General features: G+C 37.4%; 1 protein-coding gene across 1 annotated transcript in view; it reads right to left on the bottom strand.

Annotated features, from left to right (window-relative positions):
• Nucleotides 1-2,745: 2,745 nt before the first annotated feature.
• The window catches only part of LOC121725940 (synaptogenesis protein syg-2-like), a 129,582-nt gene continuing 106,119 nt past the window's right edge, over nucleotides 2,746-26,208 (bottom strand). Inside the window, exons 5-17 of the mRNA XM_042113139.1 lie at nucleotides 24,068-24,274; nucleotides 21,624-21,769; nucleotides 20,626-20,776; nucleotides 18,157-18,287; nucleotides 14,514-14,673; nucleotides 11,734-11,895; nucleotides 11,075-11,209; nucleotides 9,798-9,992; nucleotides 6,838-6,987; nucleotides 5,134-5,251; nucleotides 4,567-4,694; nucleotides 3,825-3,922; nucleotides 2,746-2,944 (exon numbers count right to left, since the gene is read on the bottom strand). Of these exons, the coding sequence (XP_041969073.1) occupies nucleotides 2,825-2,944; nucleotides 3,825-3,922; nucleotides 4,567-4,694; nucleotides 5,134-5,251; nucleotides 6,838-6,987; nucleotides 9,798-9,992; nucleotides 11,075-11,209; nucleotides 11,734-11,895; nucleotides 14,514-14,673; nucleotides 18,157-18,287; nucleotides 20,626-20,776; nucleotides 21,624-21,769; nucleotides 24,068-24,274 (1,901 nt within the window). The 3' untranslated portion in view covers nucleotides 2,746-2,824. The remainder of the gene's footprint in view (nucleotides 2,945-3,824; nucleotides 3,923-4,566; nucleotides 4,695-5,133; nucleotides 5,252-6,837; nucleotides 6,988-9,797; nucleotides 9,993-11,074; nucleotides 11,210-11,733; nucleotides 11,896-14,513; nucleotides 14,674-18,156; nucleotides 18,288-20,625; nucleotides 20,777-21,623; nucleotides 21,770-24,067; nucleotides 24,275-26,208) is intronic.

A 26,208-nucleotide genomic window follows, 5' to 3' on the forward strand; every position in this document is an offset into this window, starting at 1 on the left:
AATTGTCTTTAATATAACTTTAGGAAATATAAAATTCATAAATTGATGAATGGTCAAAGTGTTGTTACCGTGCTCTAGAGGCAACTACTGAACGCTTACCTTAATATTTAAAACAAAGTATAGTGCAAACTTAAACTAATATAATTTAATGCAAAACCCACTTAAGCGGGTAGCGCTTACAACAGTTTACCGTGAAAAAATTAGAGCGGGAGCCCGGTGTTTAATAGAATATGAGCTGAAGAGCGCCCTAATTGGTTTACCGGGGGAGATTACCGGCCCTGTTCATTATTGCGCTTTCGGGATTCCCCTTAAGGCCGCTGCATAAATCACGTTTGGGCTATTAGACTCAATGCAACAAATGCATAAATACAAACTTAATCACGTGTTTTTTTTTTTCGAGATCTAAGTTTTTTTTGTCCGTCATAATTAATTATTGAGTTAGCCGCTGGTAAGCAACACGTCGTGCACGTTCTGAAAGTATTTGATTCATTATTCAGAAACAAACTTATTTATATTTATTAATTTTAATTATTTTACTACTCTCTAATTATTATTATCTGTGAGAAAGCAACATAGCTAATAAGAAATATGTTTTAAAAACATCCAATAAAAAAACTGTGTTAGGTATGGGTATGAAATGTGTTACCTATCTTCTTATATATATATATATATATATATATATATATATATATATATATATATATATATATATATATATATATATATATATATATATATAAGATAATAATTATATAGTCGTAACGGCTCACAGTCATCATTGTCTTCATACTAACTTCTGTATAAACTACAATTGGTCAAAGAACAAAATATGTACCTAGGGCTCATCATAGACAATAGGTTAAACTGGTCCAAACATATTCACAGGTTCTGTGGAAAATTACGTGTCATTTTCGCAAATCTCGTCATAATCAAAGATCGAGTTCCTTTTAGTGTGTTACTTACGTTGTATAAGACCTTAGCAGAAAGTATAGTCTGTTATGGTTTGAGCAGCTACGTTCGCACTTTTGAGACGTACTAACCCAATCTTCAAATTACAGTGTAGACTACTTAAGACTATAGTGCCGTCAAAAATAAAAGAAAAATTTAAAAATAACTACTTAGGATTGTTTAATTATTGTAAAGTATTACCGGTTTCTGAAAAACGTGACTATATCATGCTCTCCGATCAATTTTTAACTATACTACAAACTACGAAAAGATACCATCTATAGCTACAAGAATTTCTTACATCAAATTAAAAAAAATAATACCTAAACACACTAACTTTTATGGTAGTCGTACCTCAGACTATATAATATCTACTCTAATTGCCCCCTGAAGTGCGAAATAAAATACACCTCTCAATATAAAAAACAGTCCCATCGATCGCGGAAAAACGAGACACAACATTCTGTATAGTTATTACTTTAATACAAGTACGAGCGAGCGGTGCGTGCGACAGCCGTCTGCGCCTGCGCTGCGCCGCATAATGTTCTCAGTACCTAACGAGAAGGTCGAGACGTATAGCATGCGCGTTCACTGTCGTACGCACCGAGCGCTCGACTGTTATAGATTGACCGCTGTAAAGTCGACCCTCGTAGCATTCTCGTAGCATACTAAATGTATGCTACGAGTATGCTACGAGGGTCGACTTTACAGCGGTCAAGCTATAGGTGTAGTGTGAATTATAAACATGTAAGCTGTACACAATTTTGAAATCACATAAATAATATTATAAAAACCTTATTAAATCGTGATAAAAATGTGCAAGACGATGATCTTTTGATAGTGATTACGTTTAGAAAATTCTGTAATGCGTTTACTCTTTCTTGACAGACTGTAAATGTAGGTTTGTATTTTACTTTAAAATTATAGTAGTAATAGGTAGCTTTTATTTAGTTCTATAAGGAGCGCGAACCAGCAACAGGATAAACCTATCAGGGTTTTTTGTTGCTGTATTTAATATTAAGATGTATCTTTTATATTTTGGTTAATAAATAAAAATAAAAAAATAACTACATAATATCAGAATAATGCTGGTCATACAGTCTCATCTTTAGATGAAATTACCGATACTTAGGGCCGATTACACCGGAATGGCAGCGCGGTCGCGAATTCTCAAGCAATATTGTGTATTACAATAATGAATGTAAAGTTTAAAATCATATAACATTGAAAATGCTAGCCGCTTCACTGCCCTTCCGGTGTGATTCGGCCCTTATATTGTATGAATTCATATTTTTATTTGAGTATTTCATCACAAACATCAATATGTTTCAATTATTTGTTAGATAAAATTAACACTTCAAAATTTCGATTAAGCACACAAAGTCAGTTTTATATGAGGTGTATTTTATCGACTTTTTTTCAAAGCCGAGTTCAAAGCGAAGCCTGACATTCTTCTAACATTTTAATTAAGTGGAATTCAATAACGATGAAAGTGAAAAGATCTGGACAAAATTCTACGAAGTTTTCTTTTGTTAGCGTCGTAAAAGAGTTAAAAAGAAAGAATATTGCAGTTAGTTGTAAGTACAGGCTATTTACCGCATCACCAAATTCTGCATTTTTAAGGATATAACAATGCAATGATAAAAATTTTCGAAATATTATTCAAACGCACGACATGTAGATAAGCTGTTGTTAATAACATTGATGAAAAACTTCCATAAAAATATTATTATTTTCCAAACAGAAAAGGTTGCAATAAAAACGATTTCTATAAGACTTTTATATTTCCATTTTAATTTATTTACAGCATTTATATCACATTTTTCACAGTCAATACATAATAATTCATATAAAATTATAACAAATTTACACTAGTCTATACACAACTCTCCGGCCCGGGTACGCTCTCGGCTATGAGGTGTTCTCTTCTGCTCAACGTCGCGGTACTTATGGCACTGGGTTTACTTACTGATAAACTACTGGTAGACGATATTGACTGAAACAAAAAATACCACATCAACGTGCTGGAAAGAGATAGCGTATGGTAATATTAGGTAAGCCGTCAACAACGCCTGTCGATAACCTGATATCAGACGAAGCTTTTGTGTACGTATTCTATGAGCGAGCCATTAGCCAAGAATATTGTTTTCATACTACGCTGAAATCATGAAAACTTGGATGCATTGTATAATCTTCTTTGTCCGTACCTAGAATGTAGGCACTTCATCAAAAGAACATTCAACAACGAATGGTCGATAATAGTGTATAGGGCTTATGCCAACACCTTTATTTAATTACAGTTAAAAGGGCGACTAACCCAAAAAATCAGACATCGTCCTTGTCTCTTCACACTCACGCCCGTCTTTCATATGCCAGGTGAAAGAGGACGACGCGGATTCATCGCCAAATTAGTTTTTTCTCAACAACTCGATAAACATACAATATTTTAAAAATCCGCTAGGTTGGGTTCTTGATGATAGAATTGTATACAACGTGTTAAAATATTAACTTAGTTCAATCTTCAATTCTTAGTTCAAATCATCTTTGTGATTTTTTTCTATCGAGAAAATTTTAAGATATTATCGTGTTTTTGCTCAGATCGGATTTTTGGAAATATAATGTAGTATCTAATTTTAGAAAATGAAACAATTCGGGGCTTATTTTTGAGTATATAAATGCATTATAAAATCGCAAATTTTAGGTTAGTCGCCCCCATAAGTAATTAAATTAAAATTCGTTTCTGTGTGCGGCAGTTAGGGATTTACAAAATATAAACTAACATCCTCCAATGTTAATTTACCTCAAAAATGTTTCATATTTAGACTTTTATACATCAGAAGTACGGCAATTTGTATTTGCAAATACGTTATACTCACTTGGCGGTGCAGCGAGTGCGCCCCCCTCTCCTCCGGAGCGAGTGATCCGTTTTTGACGACCGCCTCTGCCCGGCACTTCAAGTTTGGAGGGCTGCTATCTGAAAACATATTGATAATTATTCCGACCGCTTACACTTGAACAGCTTTTCATCAATTTTTGACGAAAATAACGAATTTCAGCAGTTAATTTAGTTTTTTATGCGATATAAAGTTTTTTGGGAGATTTAAATAAAAAAATTCTATTGATACAGTTACGGACACTAGTAGGATGCTGGACTGAATTGAAACATGTTTAATGTGTATATATTTTAACTACCAGTTAAAGAAGACACGTTTTGATATTATAACGGCGTAGCTTTGTCAGTTACTACTAATTTACAAGATCAGCAAGAACTATGTCTTCAGAATGTTGATGTTCTTGCGACAGCAATACAACAGACGAAAAAACATCCGCTGTATATTATCTGTTGCAAGATAATATGTTTTATATTTATCCTCCAATTCACAGGTTAAACAGATAATATTTTGATTTCAACATGAGGGAATAAGCGAAGTGGCCGCAAAGGAAGATCCTCCGACTGAGCGAGGTGTTATAGGTACTCGGACAGGCCGAAGCCCACGTGATTGATTTCACCTGTCTTATATACCGAGGCACTTAGAAACCTTCGATAGCGGGATGCAGGAATGTGGCGCTAATTGTGGGTAACCACAAACAGTTGAGCTCAGTCCCTAAGATAGCTACCTGGTGGCGGGTTGAGTATGTCCGGCTGCGCGTGTTTGGCCGGCTTCAGGGTGTAGGCCACCACGTACTGCCCGTCTCCAGCGTTCAGCTGCAACTCGGGGCTTTGGTGTTTTGAAGTTGCCGTCGACCTGGTGACACCCATACTAATACACCATCAGAAAAATACATTCAAAGTCAGATTACCTATCTTCTTTATTCGATCGGGCAATGGCAAAGTTAAATTAATAGGCAGGGCTTGGCATCTATCTCTGTCTAGAAATCAATGTATCTGGAAGTACATGGCTACAGTGTCTTTTTGTCCGTCTGTTGCCTCTTGATAGTCGAATTGCTAATTCCATTTAGCTGAAATTTGTTTTTGAATCTTCTCTTCTCTTATTGAAATTCATTCTTGGAACCTACTTTTTTCCGAGGAAGAGTATTATGATAATTTATCCTATGGACAGAGTAGTACCCACGCTCGAGAAATTCTGCATAAATGCGGATAAGGGCAATATCTAGTATTTTAAGAAAAAAAGATTCTTAAGTGGTCCATATTTTTATCTATAAAATATATGGGTCATTATTTACCTTCTACGGCGAACCAAAAACCCAGTCCCCATCACCACCAAAGCGCCGACTACCACGGTGAGGAGGATCGCCCAAAACGCACCACGTGACATACCAGCCATCAAACTGTGACCACCATCTAAAAGTAATGCAATGTCTTATAACGCGAATGTAAGTATTACTGCATAAATCATGTATACCGATTTATTTAAGGTTAGTTTTTAAATTACAACGTAACTGTTCCGATCATGTATGGAAAAGGCAATCAATTCAATTTGTATTTTATTTAGTAGAATATAAATTTTACTTTTGAATTGTCAATAATAATCACACATATCCTATCACATATTCCGCACTCAGAGTGGAACATTAATTACTAAATTGTGATTAATTCAAAATTTTGACATAAGCCCCATACATTATCTGCCAAACTCTTCATTAAATTGAAGGTTAATCATAATTAAATGTCTCTGAGTACGGTGGATAGTGATGTAAGTAGACTCTTAGGGCGAGTTCAGACGTGCGCGTTTCTGCGCGTGTTCTGTTGTAGCGTTTGGGAAAACAAGCACGCGGCACGCGCTGAATCCGCACGTGTATTTTCCCAAACGCTACAGCAGTACACGCGCAGAACACGCGCAAAACATGCGCACGTCTGAACGCGCCCTTAGGCAAATCGATAAAAAGCGCTACTTAAAATACAAGTTAATCAAACTGGTTATAAGGTAAAGACCCCGTAAAGTGTTAAGTATTAAAATGCGCGTTTCTTAAACGGCCTACACCACGATAAAACGAAGAAATACTCGAGCTAAAAGGCTGTAATGTGAAGTATTTTATGTAAGGGTTCTGTCCGTTACATTTAAATAATTCTTTAATAATTTGAAGGGTGCCTCACTCCAGATGGCAAAGTGCCATACTTCATCCTAGCGGGACAGGGGATAGGAGAGTAATACAAAATATTTTGTTATTTCGTGTTATATGTTTTTAAAATTTTGTTCATATTTTATCTCCATTTTATTTTGCATTATTTTAAGTTTCTTTACTTCTGACTTCTTTTATAAATTTGAAAATCTTTTACATTTCGTCCTAAAAGTAACCAAGAAATTTTTAGGGCGAAATCCGAAATATTTTCAAATTTATAAAATAAGCTTTGCTAAAGTTTTTAATGCTTTAAAATATTTTAACGCTTTATACTCAGTGAAGTTAAGTTTAACTAAATTTGGTACAAGATTAGGAGCGAGAGGTTATTCTATAAAGCTCTGAGCTTAATTTGAAACGGCTACGAACTAAACGAGCACATTCTTTGAAAACTTCATTATGTTATGCTTTATGATATAAGGCAAAACATGACCTTATTTTATTTTCTAACAAAATATACGAAGGAAACAATTTATTGCTATTGAAAGCTTATTATGTTTTAATTATTTTGTATAATGTTAGTGAACGTTATTATTGTATGAAATTAATCTTTCGCGAGGCATCTCTTGTGTTTCTTGGTAAATATTGTATTTCTACAATAATTTTCTTTGTAAATAGAGGTAGTTCCGATAAAACATTAATGCATCATAATATTATTATTGTACTAATACATTCACAGAACAGAGACTCGGGACAGACTCTTGGGTATTTTAAATATGTTTTATGTAAAAACATTTTAGTTTTTTTTTTAACTTAAAATAAGCATTTTCAAACATGCACATAAATGCACTTTTTTGCAAAAATAGTAACCTGTTCTTCTTTCTGGGTCTTGATACGAGAGCGCTTGAATGGTGATTCGATCGGACACGCCTTTTTCGTTTTTCGAGAACACGGTTAGCTGCAGCGCGTTGCCGGTAGACCAAATTATATCGGCTGGCACCAGAAACAGGGCAACACCATCTATTTCAAATGCAAAAATATTAATACATACTTACTTCTAATGACGTGTTTTAATTCATTTTTGTTTTTTTGCTAAGAAATTCAAGTTTTTTTTTAATGAAATAAGCGGGAATGAAATAACCCGCAAACGGGTCACCTGATGGAAAGCAACTTCCGTCGCCCATGGACACTCGCAGCATCAGAAGAGCTGCCAGTGCATTGCCGGCCTTTTAATAGGGGAGGGTAGGGAAGGGAAGGGAATAGGGAAAGGAATAGGGTAGGGGATTGGGCCTCCGGTAAACTCACTCACTCGGCGTGAAACAGCGCAAGCGCTGTTTCACGCCGGTTTTCTGTGAGAACGTGGTATTTTTCCGGTCGAGCCGGCCCATTCGTGCCGAAGCATGGCTCTCCCACGTATAGACACAAAGTGTTCACAATTGGACGCTGTTAAGCATATTATTTTGTGTATCATCCAAAACAAAACAATTACGTATTGAGTAATGATTGTTATGTTATATTATATAGATCATTTTAAAAAACAAGACTACATTCATAACTCAACAAAAAAAACTCTAGGTTAATACACACATGCTTAACAGTGACCAATATTATTATTACGTCTACGATATTTCGACGGTGTACAAGGTCTACGATGGCTCTAGGGCGTAGAAGCTCTACGCCATACTTTTACAATAATAGTCCAACCTCACAATTTTTATTAAATGTAATAATTTGTTGCAATTACAACGAAAAACAACTTGTTAATTATTAATTTCCATTTACAAACAATATCACCCAAAATTATACCAAACATTTTAACATAGTAATACATTTAAATACTTCAAAAGTGAATGCAACTTCAAAAGTGAAAGGTTAATATTGTTTTACAGATTTAAATCAACGAAATTTCAATTAACTATGCGATATTACAGTAATTATTCACAATTATAAAATTTGTCAGCATCTGTCTGTAGAGCCACAGTTAAAATGAAACACATAATTAACAATTCATTGAGTTTTTACATCGTATATTTTTAACGCTTTTTAAATTAAAAAATACGCTGACTTTTATTTTTCCTAAATCGTTTCAGTCAACTTCTGACAATTAACCATGTAATATTATGGTCATTTGGCTTTGCCAAACCAGCAAAATAATCTACCAGAAACAACATATTGACAAGAATAATTTGTAAATATCTTATTCGATTTCCCATCGAAGTACCATAGTATGACTGATGTAACTGAGTCAAACAAATGTACACCAATATTTTTATACGTGGGAGAGCCATGCTTCGGCACGAATGGGCCGGCTCGACCGGAGAAATACCACGTTCTCACAGAAAACCGGCGTGAAACAGCTGCGCTTGCGCTGTGTTTCGCCGAGTGAGTGAGTTTACCGGAGGCCCAATCCCCTACTCCCTTCCCGTCCCTTCTCTACCCTCCCTTATTCCCTCCCTTATTCCCTTCCCTTCCCTTCCTTACCCTTTCCTATTACCCTGTTCCCTCTTAAAAGGCCGGCAACGCACTTGCAGCTCTTTTGATGCTGCGAGTGCCATGGGCGACGGAAGTTGCTTTCCATCAGGTGGCCCGTTTGCTCATTTGCCTCCTTATTTAAAAAAAAAACCAAGGAGTATTAATTGTATTTGGTTGTCATACTCGGGTCAGTATCAAGAAAATAGCCAATTAAAAAAAAGTGAGGCACTCGGGGACTGCCGCAATACTTAAAGCTATTGCATAACATTAGTTGATACTAATGACATTATAATTCGTAAACATCTAGTCACACGCACACAAACACCGTGCCGAAGTCTGGCAACACCGCACCGACCGGCACAGCGATACGGCAACGCCAACGTGGGGGTGTTCGGTTTTTTCGTTACGGAATTTCTTGATTCGATCGCCGCGCTCAAAGTCCGCGATAAAAGCGATGCAATAACAGAGCGTTTTCACGCTCAATTTGGCTTATAACTGCACTTTTCAAACTTGAAAAAATCATCAATCACTTATCTTTATAAAAATGTTGATTACTTATTATTATAGAAAATTGCACTGTCTATATAGTTAGCGGAGAAAAAAATACGATTTATATACTAGCTGACCCGGCAAACGTTGTTTTGCCATATAAATAATTTTTAATAATGTGAACAACCCTTATTACTTAGGGGTATGAAAAATAGATGTTGGCCGATTCTCAGACCTACTCAATATGCTCACAAAATTTCATGAGAATCGGTCAAGCCGTTTCGGAGGAGTACGGGGACGAACATTGTGACACGAGAATTTTATATATAAGATTTGTACATTAAATCTCGATACCTTAACAGAGGTTTTCTTAAATTCCGTTTAAGTATCAGTTTCGAAGCATTTAATTTACGAAACCTGCGACAGATCTAATTAAAAATAATAATAACCTATTGACAAGATCCTTAAGCAAATATTTAGCAGAAAAAATATTTCGTTTAGGTATTTAACTTTATGTAATTTGAATTCAAAGAATGAGAAATATCCAAGAAATATCAAGGAATTAAAGCTTTTTATTTACCAATTTATTTAACTTAATTTAATATAATAATAGCTTCATATCATAGAAGAACACTTTAATTCAATTTTTTTTAAATATCAACAAATCTTTTGTTGTTTTTTTTTTCTACAAATATTTTAAGACTACTATAAATCGCTGCGCGCAAAGCAATTCAAATAGTCCGCCGCAGGTTTGTATGGAAACTTGAAATTAGGTGTAAACGCTCTTAAAAAATAATTAATGTATGCGAGTAATCGTTCTATAGAATATTTTTTCCGTGTATACATTTTCTTCACATTGTAATACTTACTAGTCTCGTTGGCGGTGACGTTGAACCTCACCAACTCGGTGAGGGTATCCACGGCCTCTAGCACCACTAGCTGTGGTAGACCACCATCGTACCCCACCACGCACCGCACCACCAAGTCGCTCTCGTCTCTCTCCTCGATCCAGTTGGAGTCATTCCCCGATGACACCGTGCAGTTCCTTGGCGGGGACGGTCGTGCTAAAGATGAGGATTTTTTTTTCATTCTTTATTTAAAAAATATCTACCTTTTATCTATGAGGGTCAATACAGACTGCAACGCGACGTTAGATGCATTTCTAAAGAATGAATTTGAATCACAACAAACATATCTGTCTACGCTGGTTTCAGACTACGCAACCATAACGAAATGTCAAATGAACTGTCAAATTCTTAGTAAAAGTCCATAATGGACGCCATATTTAACGATAACCTTAACTATAACTACGCTTCTGGTGCACCCCACCCTTAAACGTTACTGAACCTGTGTCTGTTTCTAAAATTTTATTATTTAGTAAAAGTAAGTATTAGCAAAATAATAAAACTTCAACAAAATGTTAAGTAAACGAAACAATAAAAGTTTCTTCATAAAGTAAGATATTAGAAAATCATCTCTTTACAAATAGTTCTTGAAGTAAAAAGTTGTAAGCTGATTGTTTACCAATAACAATGGAAAATAAGTACAGACTTGTTTAACGTCTTGTCTTAACACAGATTTAGACAAACTTGCTTTTACGGCTTATTGACTTTAATACCTTACATATTTATTTGTCTAGACAAAGATTATGCGTACGAAATCGTCTTTTTATGTTATCAACGTAGTGCGTAGATAATCAAATGTGTCTAGGATATGCTTAAAGTACATACTTAAACAAATTGTGATTCGCTGGTTACGATTGCTAAGTTAGGGTCAATTCAGACCGCAACGCGATGAGGCGAGGCGAGGCTCAGCAGCGCGGTATAAATTTGTATGGATTTGACATATTTCAATTGCGTGAGACGTCTTGCAAATCTGTCAAATCCATATAAATTTAGAAAATATGCATCTAAGCGTCGCGTTGCGGTCTAAATCAACCCTTAGATGTCAAAAATGTGTTTAATTTGTGTTTGACGGATCGCACACTTGGGGAAGCTGTCGAATCCCGTACGTTTTTTCGCTGTCGAAACTAGCGAATGCAATATAACTCAGGCCTCTGTTCTAGATTCGAATCCTAATTTCGACTTTCGAAAGCGGTTCCAACTTTTCGAGTCTCGAAGCGGACCTTTTTTCAATTAACCCTCACCTGCGGGCACAATTTGGAAGACACAAGGCTGCAGTTGTTGGCCGACGTTGTTTGTTCCACGGCAAGTGAGCGCGCCGTAGTCCCTCTCGCTCGCGGGCGTGTACCGCAGCTCGCTGGTACTCCCGTTTAGCGTACCTTGCAAATACACATTTCATTTACCCTGGCCCAAGACCTTTTCTGAATTGGATGGTCCGTGGGAATTATTTATGCGATGAGTGAGACTCGAGAATGAGGGAAACAAATGAGCAGAAAGTTTGTAAAATATGTAGAAAATTTTAGAAACATGTTGTACATAAACATATTGCATATTATTTTGTAACTACGAGGAAATTAATTCATGTTGAAAATAGATGGTGGACGTTGTTAACACACACTGTCCACAAATCACGACTTATTGACTTTACAGACCAAATAACGTAGATCCGCATCTGATAGAACATTAATAAATTTTTTATAGCGTTAGTATTCCTTTAAAGACACTACTCTTTGTATTGTACGCGCTAAATTTTGCATCATATCTTTACCCCATAATCCCAGTAGCTTCGAAGCCTATTTCAAACACAAATCTGTTTTTATCAAATTGGCATGTTTGTATACTGCTCTTAAAATGTATGGCATATTGTTTATAAATTGGCATGTTCAATTGCTCATATACTTACCGAACCTCGCGGGTGAAACGTTGAAGCTCTCGCCGCTGTTGTTGAACTGCCAGAGGAAAGTGACGTCAGCGGGGTCAGCGTGCACCGAGCACCGCACGTGCAGGGACTCGTCCAGCGCCGCACCCACTATTTGAGGTGACACCAGACCACATACTGGTGCGTCTACGACAAAAATGGATTTTAAACCTTGTTCACCTAATAATATTATGATTAAACAAAATATAATATGACAAAACTGGATTTTAAGCCTGACCTTGTTCAGCTAGTACTACGATTTTACTTTTTCGGCTACCCCACTATTTAAAGACAAAAAAAAAAAGATCACTTAGGGGTGCATTCGATAAAAAAGGATGGTGAAACATGTCAACAAAGTAATACGGTTTAAAAATATGTGCTAGAAATTTGTTTTTCGTTGTCGTAACTTTAATCGATCGTTTTACGAAATTCTGAAAACGCTATTTGCAGCTCATAATCTCGGGATTCAGCTTATTCAAGACAAGGATGTTGATTTTATATTGTGATCTAATAAAACCCATTTAAGGAAGGCAGGAAAGGTTAAAAATACTTCCAATTGCATCAAAATCATGTAAAAACAGGTCGCATAAACGCCGTCGGTGCAAAAACTTACAAACATTTTCGCGTACATAATTATTATTTTAAAGTTTAAAAACACACTTCATTGTTTCATAAATATGCTGGTGCTTTAATTCGTTATAATCCATCGCAGTATTTCGGTAGATAAAATGTGGCCGACATTAAAAAAAGGATTCGCCCGACGCGACGCCTTAATGCAAACAAATATCCGGGCTAAGCCGGAGCAATTTAAACCACAAACTAAAACTATATGAATTAAAGTAGCAAAACAACAGATCGGTACGGCGAATCGTGGTAATATTAGGTAATAATTTGGATGATTTACCGCCTTCCTCGGGCCAATTACTATGCGGTCGGCGGCGGAAGGAACGGCTTCGATCCCGGCCGCAATCATTTGAATATACATCGGTATTTATAGCTTCGTAACTCACACTCGCTATGACATTTTATTGTTACAATAGATGTACGGTGAGGATATGTAAATGCCGGTGATTATGCGGCCCGCCATGTTTTATGGATGGGATTAATGACAGACAGTAAAATTACGAACATTCTTGTAGTTTACACTATGTAGATGAAGCTGTTTTGTTGCGGATACGTTTCTATGTTAAAGGATATACGCATTACGCAATAATTTTTATTTAAAGTAGATTGTTGCCCGCAACTTTATCGGACAGAAACTTGCGTTTGATTGCGTCTTGAAACTTGAAACGGGCGGGAACCTTTATTTTTTATGTGATGAAAACTATCCTTATAATATGATTCTGATATGATTATGATCCTTTTATCGTCTTCAATATCAAATTTTATCTAGAATGCGGATTGAGCAAGACGATAGACGTTACATGTAGAAATGACAGGTAAGATTTAGAAGGAACATAATTCCCACATTTTAATTTCCTGTTCCATCAAAATTCAAACTATCGGTCGATTAAAATTCACGAAAACTATAAATATTGATCAGCAAATTATAAATTCTGGCCACTGGAGACGTCTGAATTGTGAAACGTTATTACCGCGCTACGTGCTACACAGATAACTTGGAAAATTGCTATTTGATGAATGGGATTTTGATACGAACGGAGTGGCGTTCTATGTAGTTCTGTGTCCTCAGCGGACTTATTGACGACTTCCGCGTACTTCTATTAATGTATTCCGATGTTGACCAACCGTATACAATGGCTAAGTGGACGGGGATACGATTTCACGATGATAATTAGAATATGGGATCTCTGTTAGCATAATATTGCTACGTTAATTGCATAATTAGGATATCATCAACATACCTAATTGTTTCGTCGTTTAAATGATAAACTAATACCGCTTCTCGGGATTTGAAAATCATTTGCATTCTCGCGATAAATACGAGCCCATGAGGTGTGCGGGAAAGATTTATGCATATGCATGAAAATTTGCAAAATCGTGCCGGTCGAATGACGCTGAAAAATTAAAATATTTTTCGACACCGCCTAAGGGGATGAACTTTTTTATCGACGGGGGAATTCGACAGGTGAAACAGACCACGACCTATTAATCAACGGGAAATACACCATTCCCGTTTTAAATTCACAGTACAGTTACCTACATGACACATCTGTCCAAACAGGAATTATTTTATCTGTGAGAAAGGGAAATTTCCGGATCCGGATTCACGTTTGCCAGCTTCAACTATTATTCTGCTGTTGTGAATGTTTTTAGCCGTGTTTCATTATTTCATTTGTTAGTCGGATGCGCATCAAAAACTGTCATTATTTCAATCATTGTCACAGCCTTTTGCAGGACTTAAGAAATAAAGCTAAGACTTCTCAGCTTCTAAGCGCTCTAAGATGGACTGAAGCAATAAAAACATTACCTATTAATATAACTCATGTAATTCGTCTTAGATTAAGTTTAATATGTCCAGGGGCCGTACCATGAAACCGTTTTGAGACTCAAACAATCGTACGAGAATGCCGCGTCCTACTCTAACAAATGAGAGATTACGTTGTTAGAGTGGGACGCGGCATTTTCAGCCGACGCGATGGTTTGTGTCTCAAAACGGTTTCGTGGTACGTCCCCTGGACATATTATATTTAATTTAAGACGGTTTCGTAGTACATTACTACAGAGCATGCTAAATTTTTGAAATGATTTTAGAGAAATATTTGGTCAATAATGTCTCTCTCGTGTTTTCAATTATCACTTACATTGAATGCGCAGCGCGACGCTCTCACTAGACGTCTCGCCTCGCGCGTTCGCCGCCTTGCAGGCATACTGTCCCGCCTCGCGCCGCGTCACCTTCTGCAGCACCAGCGACCGCGTGCTCACGATGATACCCGACGTCATGTTCTGCGTCACTGGTCTGTCCTACGATAACATGGTGTTAAGAAATATTTGTCTTACGGCTGCACTTAAAGCACCTACAGACGAACGGCACTTGTCGACGGCACGCGTCGACCGCCGTTGACTGCCGTCAACAAGATGTGTCAAAAAAAATTAATGAAAAAAATCCAGCGACTGTCGTCGACGCATGCCATTCGTCTGTAAGAAGCCTAAGGGCGTGTTTTACCACTTCCTGATAAGTGCCGGATAGGCTATCCAGTATCCACCACTTAATTTGACAGTTAGAGTATAGAGAATCTGTCAAATAAGTTGTGAATAGCCTATCCGGCACTTTATCAGGAAGTGGTGAAACAGGCCCTTAGAGACATTTAGTGACGATTAAACTTCAATTTAATGAAAAGTATGAAACAAAATCTTCATTGAATTACAGTTGAGTAAGTAATATATTTTGTCTCTAGATATAATGATTCACTTTAATAATAATATTTTGGAGTAGTTTTCATACGTCACTAAATCACGAAACTAATACTTGTAAAAGGATTTTTTTCCTTTTCATTTGTACAAATTTTGACGCAAACATTCTGTACACCTGTAGGCTACCTATACTGTACTCGTGGAAATATGGCGGTAGCGGTCATTGACTTCCTGTCGAAAACTTGTAATTTTCTATACAAAGCCGCGATTGACAACATCTGACACTTCATTGTCAATTGCGGTTTGTATAGAAAATGACAAGTTGTTGACAGGGAGTCAATGACCGCTACCGCCATGTTTCGCCGTGTACAGTATAGTACCTAGTAGCGAACCCATAAAGTTTATATACCTGGCGGAACAGAGCAACAATCTCGAGCTGTCAAACGAAACCGAAATTGGTTTTCATTTGTGTGAAAAATATGTGTACGTATACACTTACACAAGCATGATTGAACATGAATTCTATGAGATTAAATTGTCAACGTACGGCACGTGCCGACTGGGCGTCAAAAAAAGTGCTGCTGTCATGTATCACACGTCTCTTTTTACCACCCGGTGTTACTGATAGTGACATCTCTCTTGCTCAGGCCTTTGTTTCTCTATTCCGCTAGGTATATTAACTTTATGAGCGAACCCTAAATAAAGCCTGAGGCTAACTTTAAGTAATTATTTCATCACAATTTTCGAGCCCAGAAAAATGAACTAGGGATTCCAGCAGTTGCTGAGAAACATAGAAGAAATAAAACAACAAAAACTGAACATACTCAACAATAAAAAGTTTTATATAAAAGTTAACGAAATAAAAGATCAGCCGTCGCTTCCAGACATCGATAGTCGAACTTAGCATAAAACGTTTGTGTGACTTCATAACAGCTCCAACAACTTGACACTTTAATGGTTTCTCTATTTACATAAAATAGTTAATTGTCGTATCGAGTTAATCTTTGACGTATACTTTGAATATGCATTAATTATTACTAGAGATTGCCCAGTGGTCGAAATTCGACCTTACTTGCAACGACATTAGGACTGCTACCTTATACCTATATTTTGTAAAAAATATTGACTTCATCATAGTTTTTTTCAATTCTTGTCTCTGGGACTCAGCTGATCTCAGACTGGCCGTCTACTTTAAACTTTAAACATTGTCTTATCTAAACTTAAATAAAAAAAAAACAATAATCCATTTTCAATTTGTCAACTTGTTGTCAACGGACTTCAACCATAAATAAAAGAGTATAATTCGTAATATAGGCTTGTCACTCAAAAATCCAATCAAAAATCTGTCAGTTTTCCTAGTTGTAGTGTCGTAGTGTGTGTAACGTTTTATTTGTTAAAAATATATATTATAAAAGCATAATTTTAAAATAATATTAGCTCGATGCACTCCTTCACCATATAAACTATAACTGTGCGAAATTTCATGCACCTACGTTTCCCCATTTTTCGTAAAAAGGGTTACAAAGTTTTTCTCTCACGTATTAATATATAGATAAGCTATGTCCACACTATGCGCTTTCGTCTTCAATTTTCGTCATCTTCTTTCATTCAACTTTCATTTTGGCGAATTCAATAATTGAATACGTCAACGAACGCAACGCCAACATTGTCATTTTTGTTTTTTGGATACGGTCAGAGGGCTAGCGTCGCGGGTATGCCTCACGTTCGCTGTTGACGGCGCTATAACGCATGCCCTTGACGAACAGAAAAAGGCACAGTGTGAACAAAGCTAAATATTATCATAGTCGTTATCGTTGTTATTCATCATATCTATAGTTTGCCTACGTCAAATAGTTCTGCATCAATTTGCGAAACTGGGCTTCGTCATAATATTATTATTTTAGGACGCTCCTCTTCCCTTCAGCCCATCCATACTTCCATACTTAATCTTTATATATAAAACTCAAAGGTGACTGACTGACATGGTGATCTATCAACGCACAGCCTAAACCACTGGACCGATCGGCCTGAAATTTGGCATGCAGGTAGATGTTATGATGTAGGCATCCGCTAAGAAAGGATTTTGATCAATTTCACCCTCAAGAGGTTAAAATACGGGATGAAAGTTTATATATAATAATACTTCTTAAAGCGAGCGAAGCCGCGGGCAAAAGCTCGTATTATTATAAATGCGAAGGTGCGTCTGTCTGTCACCTCTTCACGCCCAACCCGCTGAACCGATTTTCCCGGAGATGTTTTGAGTCTCGGGAAAGGACATAGGATACTTTTTATCCCGGAAAAATGCACGGTTTTCGCGCGATAAGCGAATTTTGACGCAACGGAGTTGCGGGCGTCATCTAGTATTTAATAATAAAATACTAGAGATCGCCCAATGGTCCAAATTCGACCTTAAATTTAATTATCTTCTTTTGGCTCCCCGCTTAAAGTATTGACGATTTCAGATTTAATAAAAAAACAACAATCCATTTTTAATTTGACTTACTTCAACCATAAACAAAAAATTCGTATGTATAGGTTTGTCATTCAAAAAGATGGTAGTGTGCACATTGTAGTGTGTGTAATGTTTTATTTAAAAAAAATGTATGATATAAGCATAATTTTAAAATAATATTAGCTCGATGCACTTCTTTACTATAACTGTGCAAAATTTCATTCACCTACGTTTCCGCATTTTTTGTCAAATTAAGGGATCCAAAGTTATTCGCTCGCGTATTAATATATGATGATGATGATGATTAAAAATAAAATAAATAAAAATGGTTTTATTTCTGAATAGATATTTTAAGAAAATGCTTTCAGAACATTGATACTACGGTGCCTACCACCGCGCTGGTTCGGGAACTAACCCAGCGAGAAGAACCTGGCAGGGGGCCTACCAGGGGGCGCACTTTTTTACCAAAAAAAGTGATATAAAAATTAATCTTTTAAACGTTCACATACTTTTAGGGAACGTCCGCAACGGTGCATTTACTCGATATGTACCACCACATGCTATCACCTATAGCTGCACGTTTCCTATTACTCACGGGACCTAGTGGAATTTGGGTAATGCATATTAAAGTTGAAGCTTACATTATGGTACCAGGAGATGCGGTGCTCCCGCGGGTTAGCGCGCACCGTGCACTCGAAGTACACGTCGTCCCCCTCCTTGATGTCGTGGGGGTTCAGCGTGCTGCCCAGACTCAGCGTCACCAGCGGGTTATCTGTGGAATATGTTCTTTAAGAGATAGTCCGCACTGCTAATCGCGCGAATTATTTTCCGTGCGTCTCATATAAATTTACGGCGATTTTTTTATGGCAAGTGCGGATACTGTCATAAGATTCAATGTGTTTATACGTGGGAGAGCCATGCTTCGGCACGAACGAGCCGGCTCGACCGGAGAAATACCACGTTCTCACAGTGAGTGAGTTTACCGGAGGCCCAATCCCCTATTCCCTTCCCTACCCTCCCCTATTACTTTATTCCCTCTTAAAAGGCCGGCAAAGCACCTGCAGCTCTTCTGATGCTGCAAATGGCGAATGGGCGACGGAAGTTGCTTTCCATCAGGTGACCCGTTTGCTCGTTTGCCCCCTTATTTCATAAAAAAAGAAGCGCAAAAAAAATCTATAAATTACATTATAATATTATGCCGCTTATTCGTCACTTGAATGTTTTTAAAGGAGATTGTTTTAAAAGTAAATAAACGTTTTTGATGCGTCAATACTCAATATTCAAAAACAAAATTTGTTTTTTCCATTAGGAATATTAATTATGGACAATGATGCCTGGTCAATAAGTCTAGTCTAAACATAAAATGTACATATCCTCAGTTAAAATAACGAGCACACAATATTTAAACTATTATAGTTTTGTCTTTGTTTGTATTTATAGTTACAATAATAATAAAAGAATATATCCCCATAAACTAAGTTGATTGACAAAAAATATTTGTTTCTCTGGCGATAGTTGATTAGGACGTCCATTTACGAGGAACGTGAGGAGGTAACGAGCGGGAGTTTCCCCAAATATTGCGAGCGAAATATTATGGTGTATGGGGAAAGTTGCAACATTTTGCTATTTAATGAATTAATAAGTCACTTGATGGTATTAAGCGACAGCTACCGTCAATACGCACTAGCAACACAAATGGAACCATATATAAAATACTTTCGTATTGCAAAGTTGCATTTCTGTTCTCCCCCCCCCCCCCCCCCCAGATATCCCCAAAGTAGGATTTCAAGGTATTATTATCTTATATGCAAAACATAACATATTTTATTTCATACTGATTTTCTTGAGGACGCCATATTAATTCATTTGAGACAGTTTATTCGTGCCGAGCCTTATGGCCATTTCAGTACCTCACGAATTCGTATTTTGTTTAATAAATATTAAACACTAAATAAATGACTTGGCATTTGAATATGGACGTTTACGTTTTGATTCGAAGGTAAAATATTAGATATTAAATATTATATCATTTTGTTTTAGTAGTTAGGTGACAAAATATTAACGTGTTGGTAATTATGTTTATGTTCATAATTATAACCATTTATTTTAGGGGATAAAATGTTTCACCAAAATCGAGTTTATGTTCACGAAGTTGTAATTATTTTATAATTTAGTAAAAAACAAGCTCTAAACTGGAGCTCCGCGCCGCAGCGCCGTGGATAACAACGCTTTTTTGCTAAAGCTTATCAAAGTGTAAACTGAAAACCAATAACTTTGTTAACAAGTCCAGCCATGAAATATGTGTCACGAGCTAAATTAACAATTTTACCGTTTCACACTTTTAGGTAAGTAAATGTTTGTAGGTAGACAATTACTTATTAGCGGGCCCCTACAATAATATTGAACAATTTATTCGACAATAAGAATAAATAGAAAAAAGGCGGGCGCGTTCAATATTTATTGATGGTCAATAAAGTTGTACATTACGTGATATTGCGCAATAAAATTGATCGTCTATAAGGGGCCCGCTTACTTAGGAATACTGTCGCCGCCACATGGCAACGGTTGTGAAGGCTGGAAGCCACCAAGCTGACAGTTGGGAATGCCCATACGGCGTACGCATCTTATCACTGTGATAGTGCTGGCAAGACAGCGATGACTCACTGAGTATCGATGATTTCTCCTGCAAGTGATCCTAAAGACTTTAAATCTAACACATTACCACGATACCATTGTCCTTTGACGCCGACGTGAAGATGAGCGTGTTCACCATAAAGTTAATATACCTAGCGGAATAGAGAAACAAAGGCCTGAGCAAGAGAGATGTCACTACGAGTAACAATGCGTGGTAAAAAGAGACGTGTGATATATGATAGCAGCACTCTGTTTTTGACGTCCAGTCGGCACGTGCCGCACGTTGACAATTTAATCTCATAGAAATCATGTTCAATCATGCGTGTGTAAGTGTATACGGACACATATTTTTACACTCAGATGAAACCAATTTCGGTTTCGTTTGACAGCTCGATATTGTTGCTCTATTCCGCCAGGTATATTAACTTTATGGTGCTCACTGACCACAAATCGTAAGATTATATAATCATACTAACACACTACGTTCAACTGTATCTGGTCCTCAATGGTCTTCGTCGGCAGCGCGGCGTTGACGGCGACGCACTTGACCACGGCGCCGTTGTCCTCCGGCACCGGCGTGAACGTTAACGTGCTCACTGACCACGTCTCGTTCGAATGATCGCTCACCTAAAAAGAAATACGGAACGCCGCATTGCAGGTTGTTAGATACCTGCTCCGTTTCGCGGAATTAGTATTTCTTAATGCTCCAAAGAATTGTATGTAGGTTACTTTGGGAAATAGTGTTTGTTTAGTACACGTAAAATTTAAATTAAATTTCTCTGAACCGTACAATTTATTTCGTATATGAAAATAAATTGGTTTTCTTTCACATTGTAATTTAGAAAATAAAAAGACTATCTTTGGAGTCTCGGAATTAAGGCTTGCCCAGTTTTACAGTAAATGCTAATCTAGCGACATAATATCTGAAGCTAAAATCCATAACGATATTAAGGCTGCAAAGCGTGTTAAAAATTATACACACAAACATACGAATAGATATATTATAATAAATAATAATCGGCCAAGTGCGAGTCGGACTCGCGCACGAAGGGTTCCGTACCGTCATAGACGAAAAATAAGCCAAAAATTGTGTTTTTTGTTTGTATTAAATTTTTTTATTTTATTTGAATATTATTATTTATTACTAAAGTAGACATATAACTAAGGCCGTTATCAAAATGTAAAGTGCCTAGCAGTTGCCATTACTGATGACGAGCAAAAAAGGCCAAAAAAATAACGTTTGTTGTATGGGAGTCCCCCTTAAATATTTATTTTATTTTATTTTTAGTATTTGTTGTCATAGCGGCAATAGAAATACACAATCTATGAACATTTCAGAAGTCTAGCTATAGCGGTTATTGAGTTACAGCCTGAAGACAGACAGACAGACAGACGGACAGACATCGAAGTCTCAGTAAGAGGGTCCCGTTTTTACCCTTTGGGTACGGAACTCTAAAAAAGAACCTATACATACTTTATCTCTCCCAAAACTTCTGTTATCCTTGTACCACACGATCTGTGCTGGAGGTCTGCTTCCTTCAGACACACATCGTAGCGACGTAGTGGAGGCCGCCACCAGCTGCTGCGGTCTACTGAGCAGAGACACCGATAGTGGAGCCACTGAAATAAAGCACTTCCATGAACTCCAATTTTAATTTTTTTTTCTACGAATCATAAAAATAATTTTATGTTTTTTCTACGAATAACAAAATTTGTGTCTCGTTGTTGGTCATAATTTAGTGTGCGAAAAGGAACCAAATTCAAAACGGTTGAAGTATGGGAGTTACGTTTCTTTAGTTTATATTAAACGAGCTTTTGCCCGCGGCTTTGCTCGCGTTAAGAAGTATTATTATATACAAACTTTCACCCGTATTTTAACCCCTTAGAGGTGGAATTGATCAAAATCCTTTCTTAGCGGATGCCTACGTAATAATATCTATCTGCATGCCAAATTTCAGGCCGATCGGTCCAGTGGTTTGGGCTGTGCGTTGATAGATCACCATGTCAGTCACCTTTGAGTTTTATAAATATAGACGTTGTGTTTTTTAACAATATTTCATTATCATGTTTAAAGAGGGTGGATCTATAAAATGTATAAATAAATTACGATTGACTCAATCATAATAAAAAATCATTTAAAACTGACAACTTGGTTTATCTGTTACTCTAATGTTTTTGCCCAAATGAAATCTACTTTAAAAAACTGCTACATAACATTCCAAAAAAACTGAAATGAGGATGAACACAAAACAGTTTATTTTATCTCATTCCCGTTTTCCCTATCCGCATTAAGTGTGTTTAGAATAAAAGTTATTTTAACAAATTCACGGACGCCGGGCGCGTCGAAACACTATACAGGGGGAGCCTTTTGTTGCCCTGACAAAGGGTTCCGGAGCGTTCAGCTGCGGTTTATACAGGGTGTGCAACTTTATTATTTTAAACTTTAAATTTAGGTAAGATGCAAGTTTCGAAATTAAACGCATTATTGTTCGTAGCTAGCGTTCGTGTGACAGGTATTGTTTAAAAACTGATATCAGTTAGCTATTGATAAACAAGAGCGCTGTGTTTACCTCACGTGAATAAGGAAAAGTTCTAAGTTATAACGTTCTAAGTAATAGTTAATGTTATTTGTAATAAAGTTCTAAGTAATAGTTAATGTTATTTGTAATTTAAAAATATGACCTATTGTGGGGTTGAAATAAAGATTTATTATTATTAATATTATTATTATAACTCGTGGGAAGAATATGCATGGCCACAAAGGGAGAGCTTCCGATCGAGCGAGGTGGTAAGCTCAGTCAGGCCGGAGCCCACGTGATACATTTCAGCTGTCGTATATATACCGACGCGCTCAGAAAACTTCGATAGCGCGATGCAGGAATGTTAGACGAATTATTGTGGGTATCGCCACAGACTATAGCAAATGCTGTGGTATCAAATATACTTTATTAAAGCTAAACATGCAATTAGGATTACGAGTTTGATCTATACGCACATTTAGCGAATAAAATACAATGAAAAGAAAAACATTCTTACCAAAACAAATTTTATCAACTCCTTAAACATTTTGCAGTCATAAAAATATTTAAATCGAGAACCTAATATTATTTTCCTTTGTAAGCCTCTTATATGGGATCCATTTATTTTTTATAGAGTACCATTTTTAGTACAATTATATTGTTTTAAATTTATTAAGCGAAGACTAATACCCCGTCCTTGTTTGTCTTATCAAACTCATTTATTTTAACCGTCCCTTTAAGAAATTTATTTTTTGTTACGCTTGAGTTGTCTTATTCAACTACAATAAAAATGATTATTCTGGAAACTTAATAGAACGTTAGCGAAAAATATACTTCAAAGCTAACTTTTTAATTAAAATTTCTTTAATAAAAGTTAGCCCAGATCTCCAGTTTCTCCATGCAGAAGCTCATCGTCATTCAAGCATAATAATGATATGATACACTTTAAGTTTATCTCTAGGCAGTCGCCACTCACACTAGCATTCGATACACATCCACGATCTATAATCCAGGCTATCACCACACACACTATTTTCATCACCACTCACTTCACTATTCTGACGACTCGTCTCCAGGCGTTCTCAATTCACATTATTACACTCACAGTCCATCTCCAGGTCGTCACCAAACACACTACTATAAAACACAGTTACTATTCATTACAACTCGCACTACTATACTGACTGCTTATCTCCAGGCGGTCACCACTCACACTAGTATAATCACAGTTCATTTCCAGGTGGTCGCCACGCACATTACTATAATACACAGGTACAGTCAATTGCCACTCGCACTACTATACTGACGGTTTATCTCCAGGCGGTTACCCCTCACACTATTACACTCCCAATCCATCTCCAGGCGCCACACACACTACTATACCATAATATATACTCACAGTTCATCTCCAGGCGTACGGTCTTCTCGTGCGGCGGCACCAGGTGTGTGTTGGTGGCGCGGCAGCGGTACGTGGTGTTGAGGTCCTCGCGCCTCAGCGCCGGGATCTCCAGGCGGTTCACCACCACGTGGGTGTCCGTCTTCACGCCGATGTACTTCGGCGCTGCGGCGTTGTTCACCAACCACGTGACCACTGGCTCGGGCCGACCTGAAAAGTATTAATATATATAGCTACGAATAATAAAACTAAGGAAGAGTAACTGTGTCAAAAATTTGTCCACGAGTCTACAAAATGTGACCCGAATACATTTTCGATACACGTGGGAGAGCCATGCTTCGGCACGAATGGGCCGGCTCGACCGGAGAAATACCACGTTCTCACAGAAAACCGGCGTGAAACAGCGCTTGCGCTGTGTTTCGCCGAGTGAGTGCGTTTACCGGAGGCCCAATCCCCTACCCTATTCCCTTCCCTTCCCATCCTTACCCTCCCCTATTACCCTGTTCCGTCTTAAAAGGCCGGCAACGCACTTGCAGCTCTTCTGATGCTGCGAGTGTCCATGGGCGACGAAAGTTGCTTTCCATCAGGTGACCCGTTTGCTCGTTTGCCCCCTTATTTCATAAAAAAAAAAACTTTATGCATGTATTCGGTACACAATTTTGGATAAATATAGTAGTGACAATTAATGTCAACATCTTTATTTCATAAATTTTAGTGTTAGTGTTTTAGTGTGTGTGGCTATTGCCGTATTTTAATGCGCCAAAAGGAATCAAATTCAAAACGGTTGAAGTATGGGAGTTACGTTTCCTTAGTTTTTATTATTCGTAGTAACTAGTAATGAAGTATGAATAATCACAAATGTAGCCAAGAAAAATTTATACATGGGAGAGCCATGCTTCGGCACGAATGGGCCGGCTCGACTGGAGAAATACCACGTTCTCACAGAAAACCGGCGTGAAACAGCGCTTGCGCTGTGTTTCGCCGAGTGAGTGAGTTTACCGGAAGCCCAATTCCCTAACCCCTACCCTATTCCCTTCCCTACCCTCAACTATTCCCTTCCCTTCCCTTTCCTTCCCTACCCTCCCCTATTACCCTATTCCCTCTTAAAAGGCCGGCAACGCTTGCAGCTCTTTTGATGCTGCAAGTGTCCATGGGCGACGGAAGTTGCTTTCCATCAGGTGACCCGTTTGCTCGTTTGCTCCCTTATTTCATAAAAAAAACCTAATTAAGATAGTCTCTCGCAAAGTTAAAAAAAGTTTCACTGTTTTTTATTTGCAAGCTTGTGTCCAAACTATAAAAATGAGGTGTTGTTTCTTTTTTCGATATTTTCAGAACTTATTCGATAGAAACAAAAAAAATATGTCCATGTTATAAATATAGATAGAATCTTAACTTAATAAGACATAACACTTAATTCTATCGTACACACATTAAATTTTCTTTGTAAGTACAAAATAAACTTTATATCACACTGTATCAATTTCGTAGAACTGCTACGTAGCATCGTAGCGGCGTAGAGCCGGAGCTACGAAGAACTACGTCGTAGCATCTGACAGCTGCTTTTATTTGCGAATGGGGCTTCGTTAACATGACATGGTAGCCTATGAAAAGCTTTTAATCTGTTCCTTCGTTCAGCTTTCATATACAAAATATAGTTCAATTAACGCCTCCGTGGTCTAGTGGTACATAGCGCGGCTCTTGACTCGGAGGTCGTGGGTTCGATTCCCGCGTTGGAAACATATTATTTCCAAGTTTGGTGAGGACAATGCAGGCTGATCACCTGATTGTCTGACAAGTAAGATGATCCATGCGTCGGATGGGCATGTAAAAAGTCCGTCCTGCGCCTGATCTCTCGCCAGTCGTGTCGGTCTGCCGTCCCACTGGGTTATGAGAGTAAAGGAATAGAGAGTGCTCTTGTGTACTGCGCACACACTTGGGCACTATAAAATTACTCCTGCGTAGCTGGCCTGGTTTCAATGAAACCGGCCACCGTCACCGAAACCGGTGTGGGAGTTATTATTATATAGTTCAATAATTCCTATAAATTATTCCAGATTTTACAATTTTATAATTATTCCTAAGTCGTGTACACATAAATAAATACGAGTACCAAACATAATATCAGAAATAGAAAGTTATTCAAA

Source organism: Aricia agestis, chromosome 4 (genome assembly GCF_905147365.1).
Source record: "Aricia agestis chromosome 4, ilAriAges1.1, whole genome shotgun sequence".
NCBI classification, from domain to species: Eukaryota; Metazoa; Arthropoda; class Insecta; order Lepidoptera; family Lycaenidae; genus Aricia; species Aricia agestis.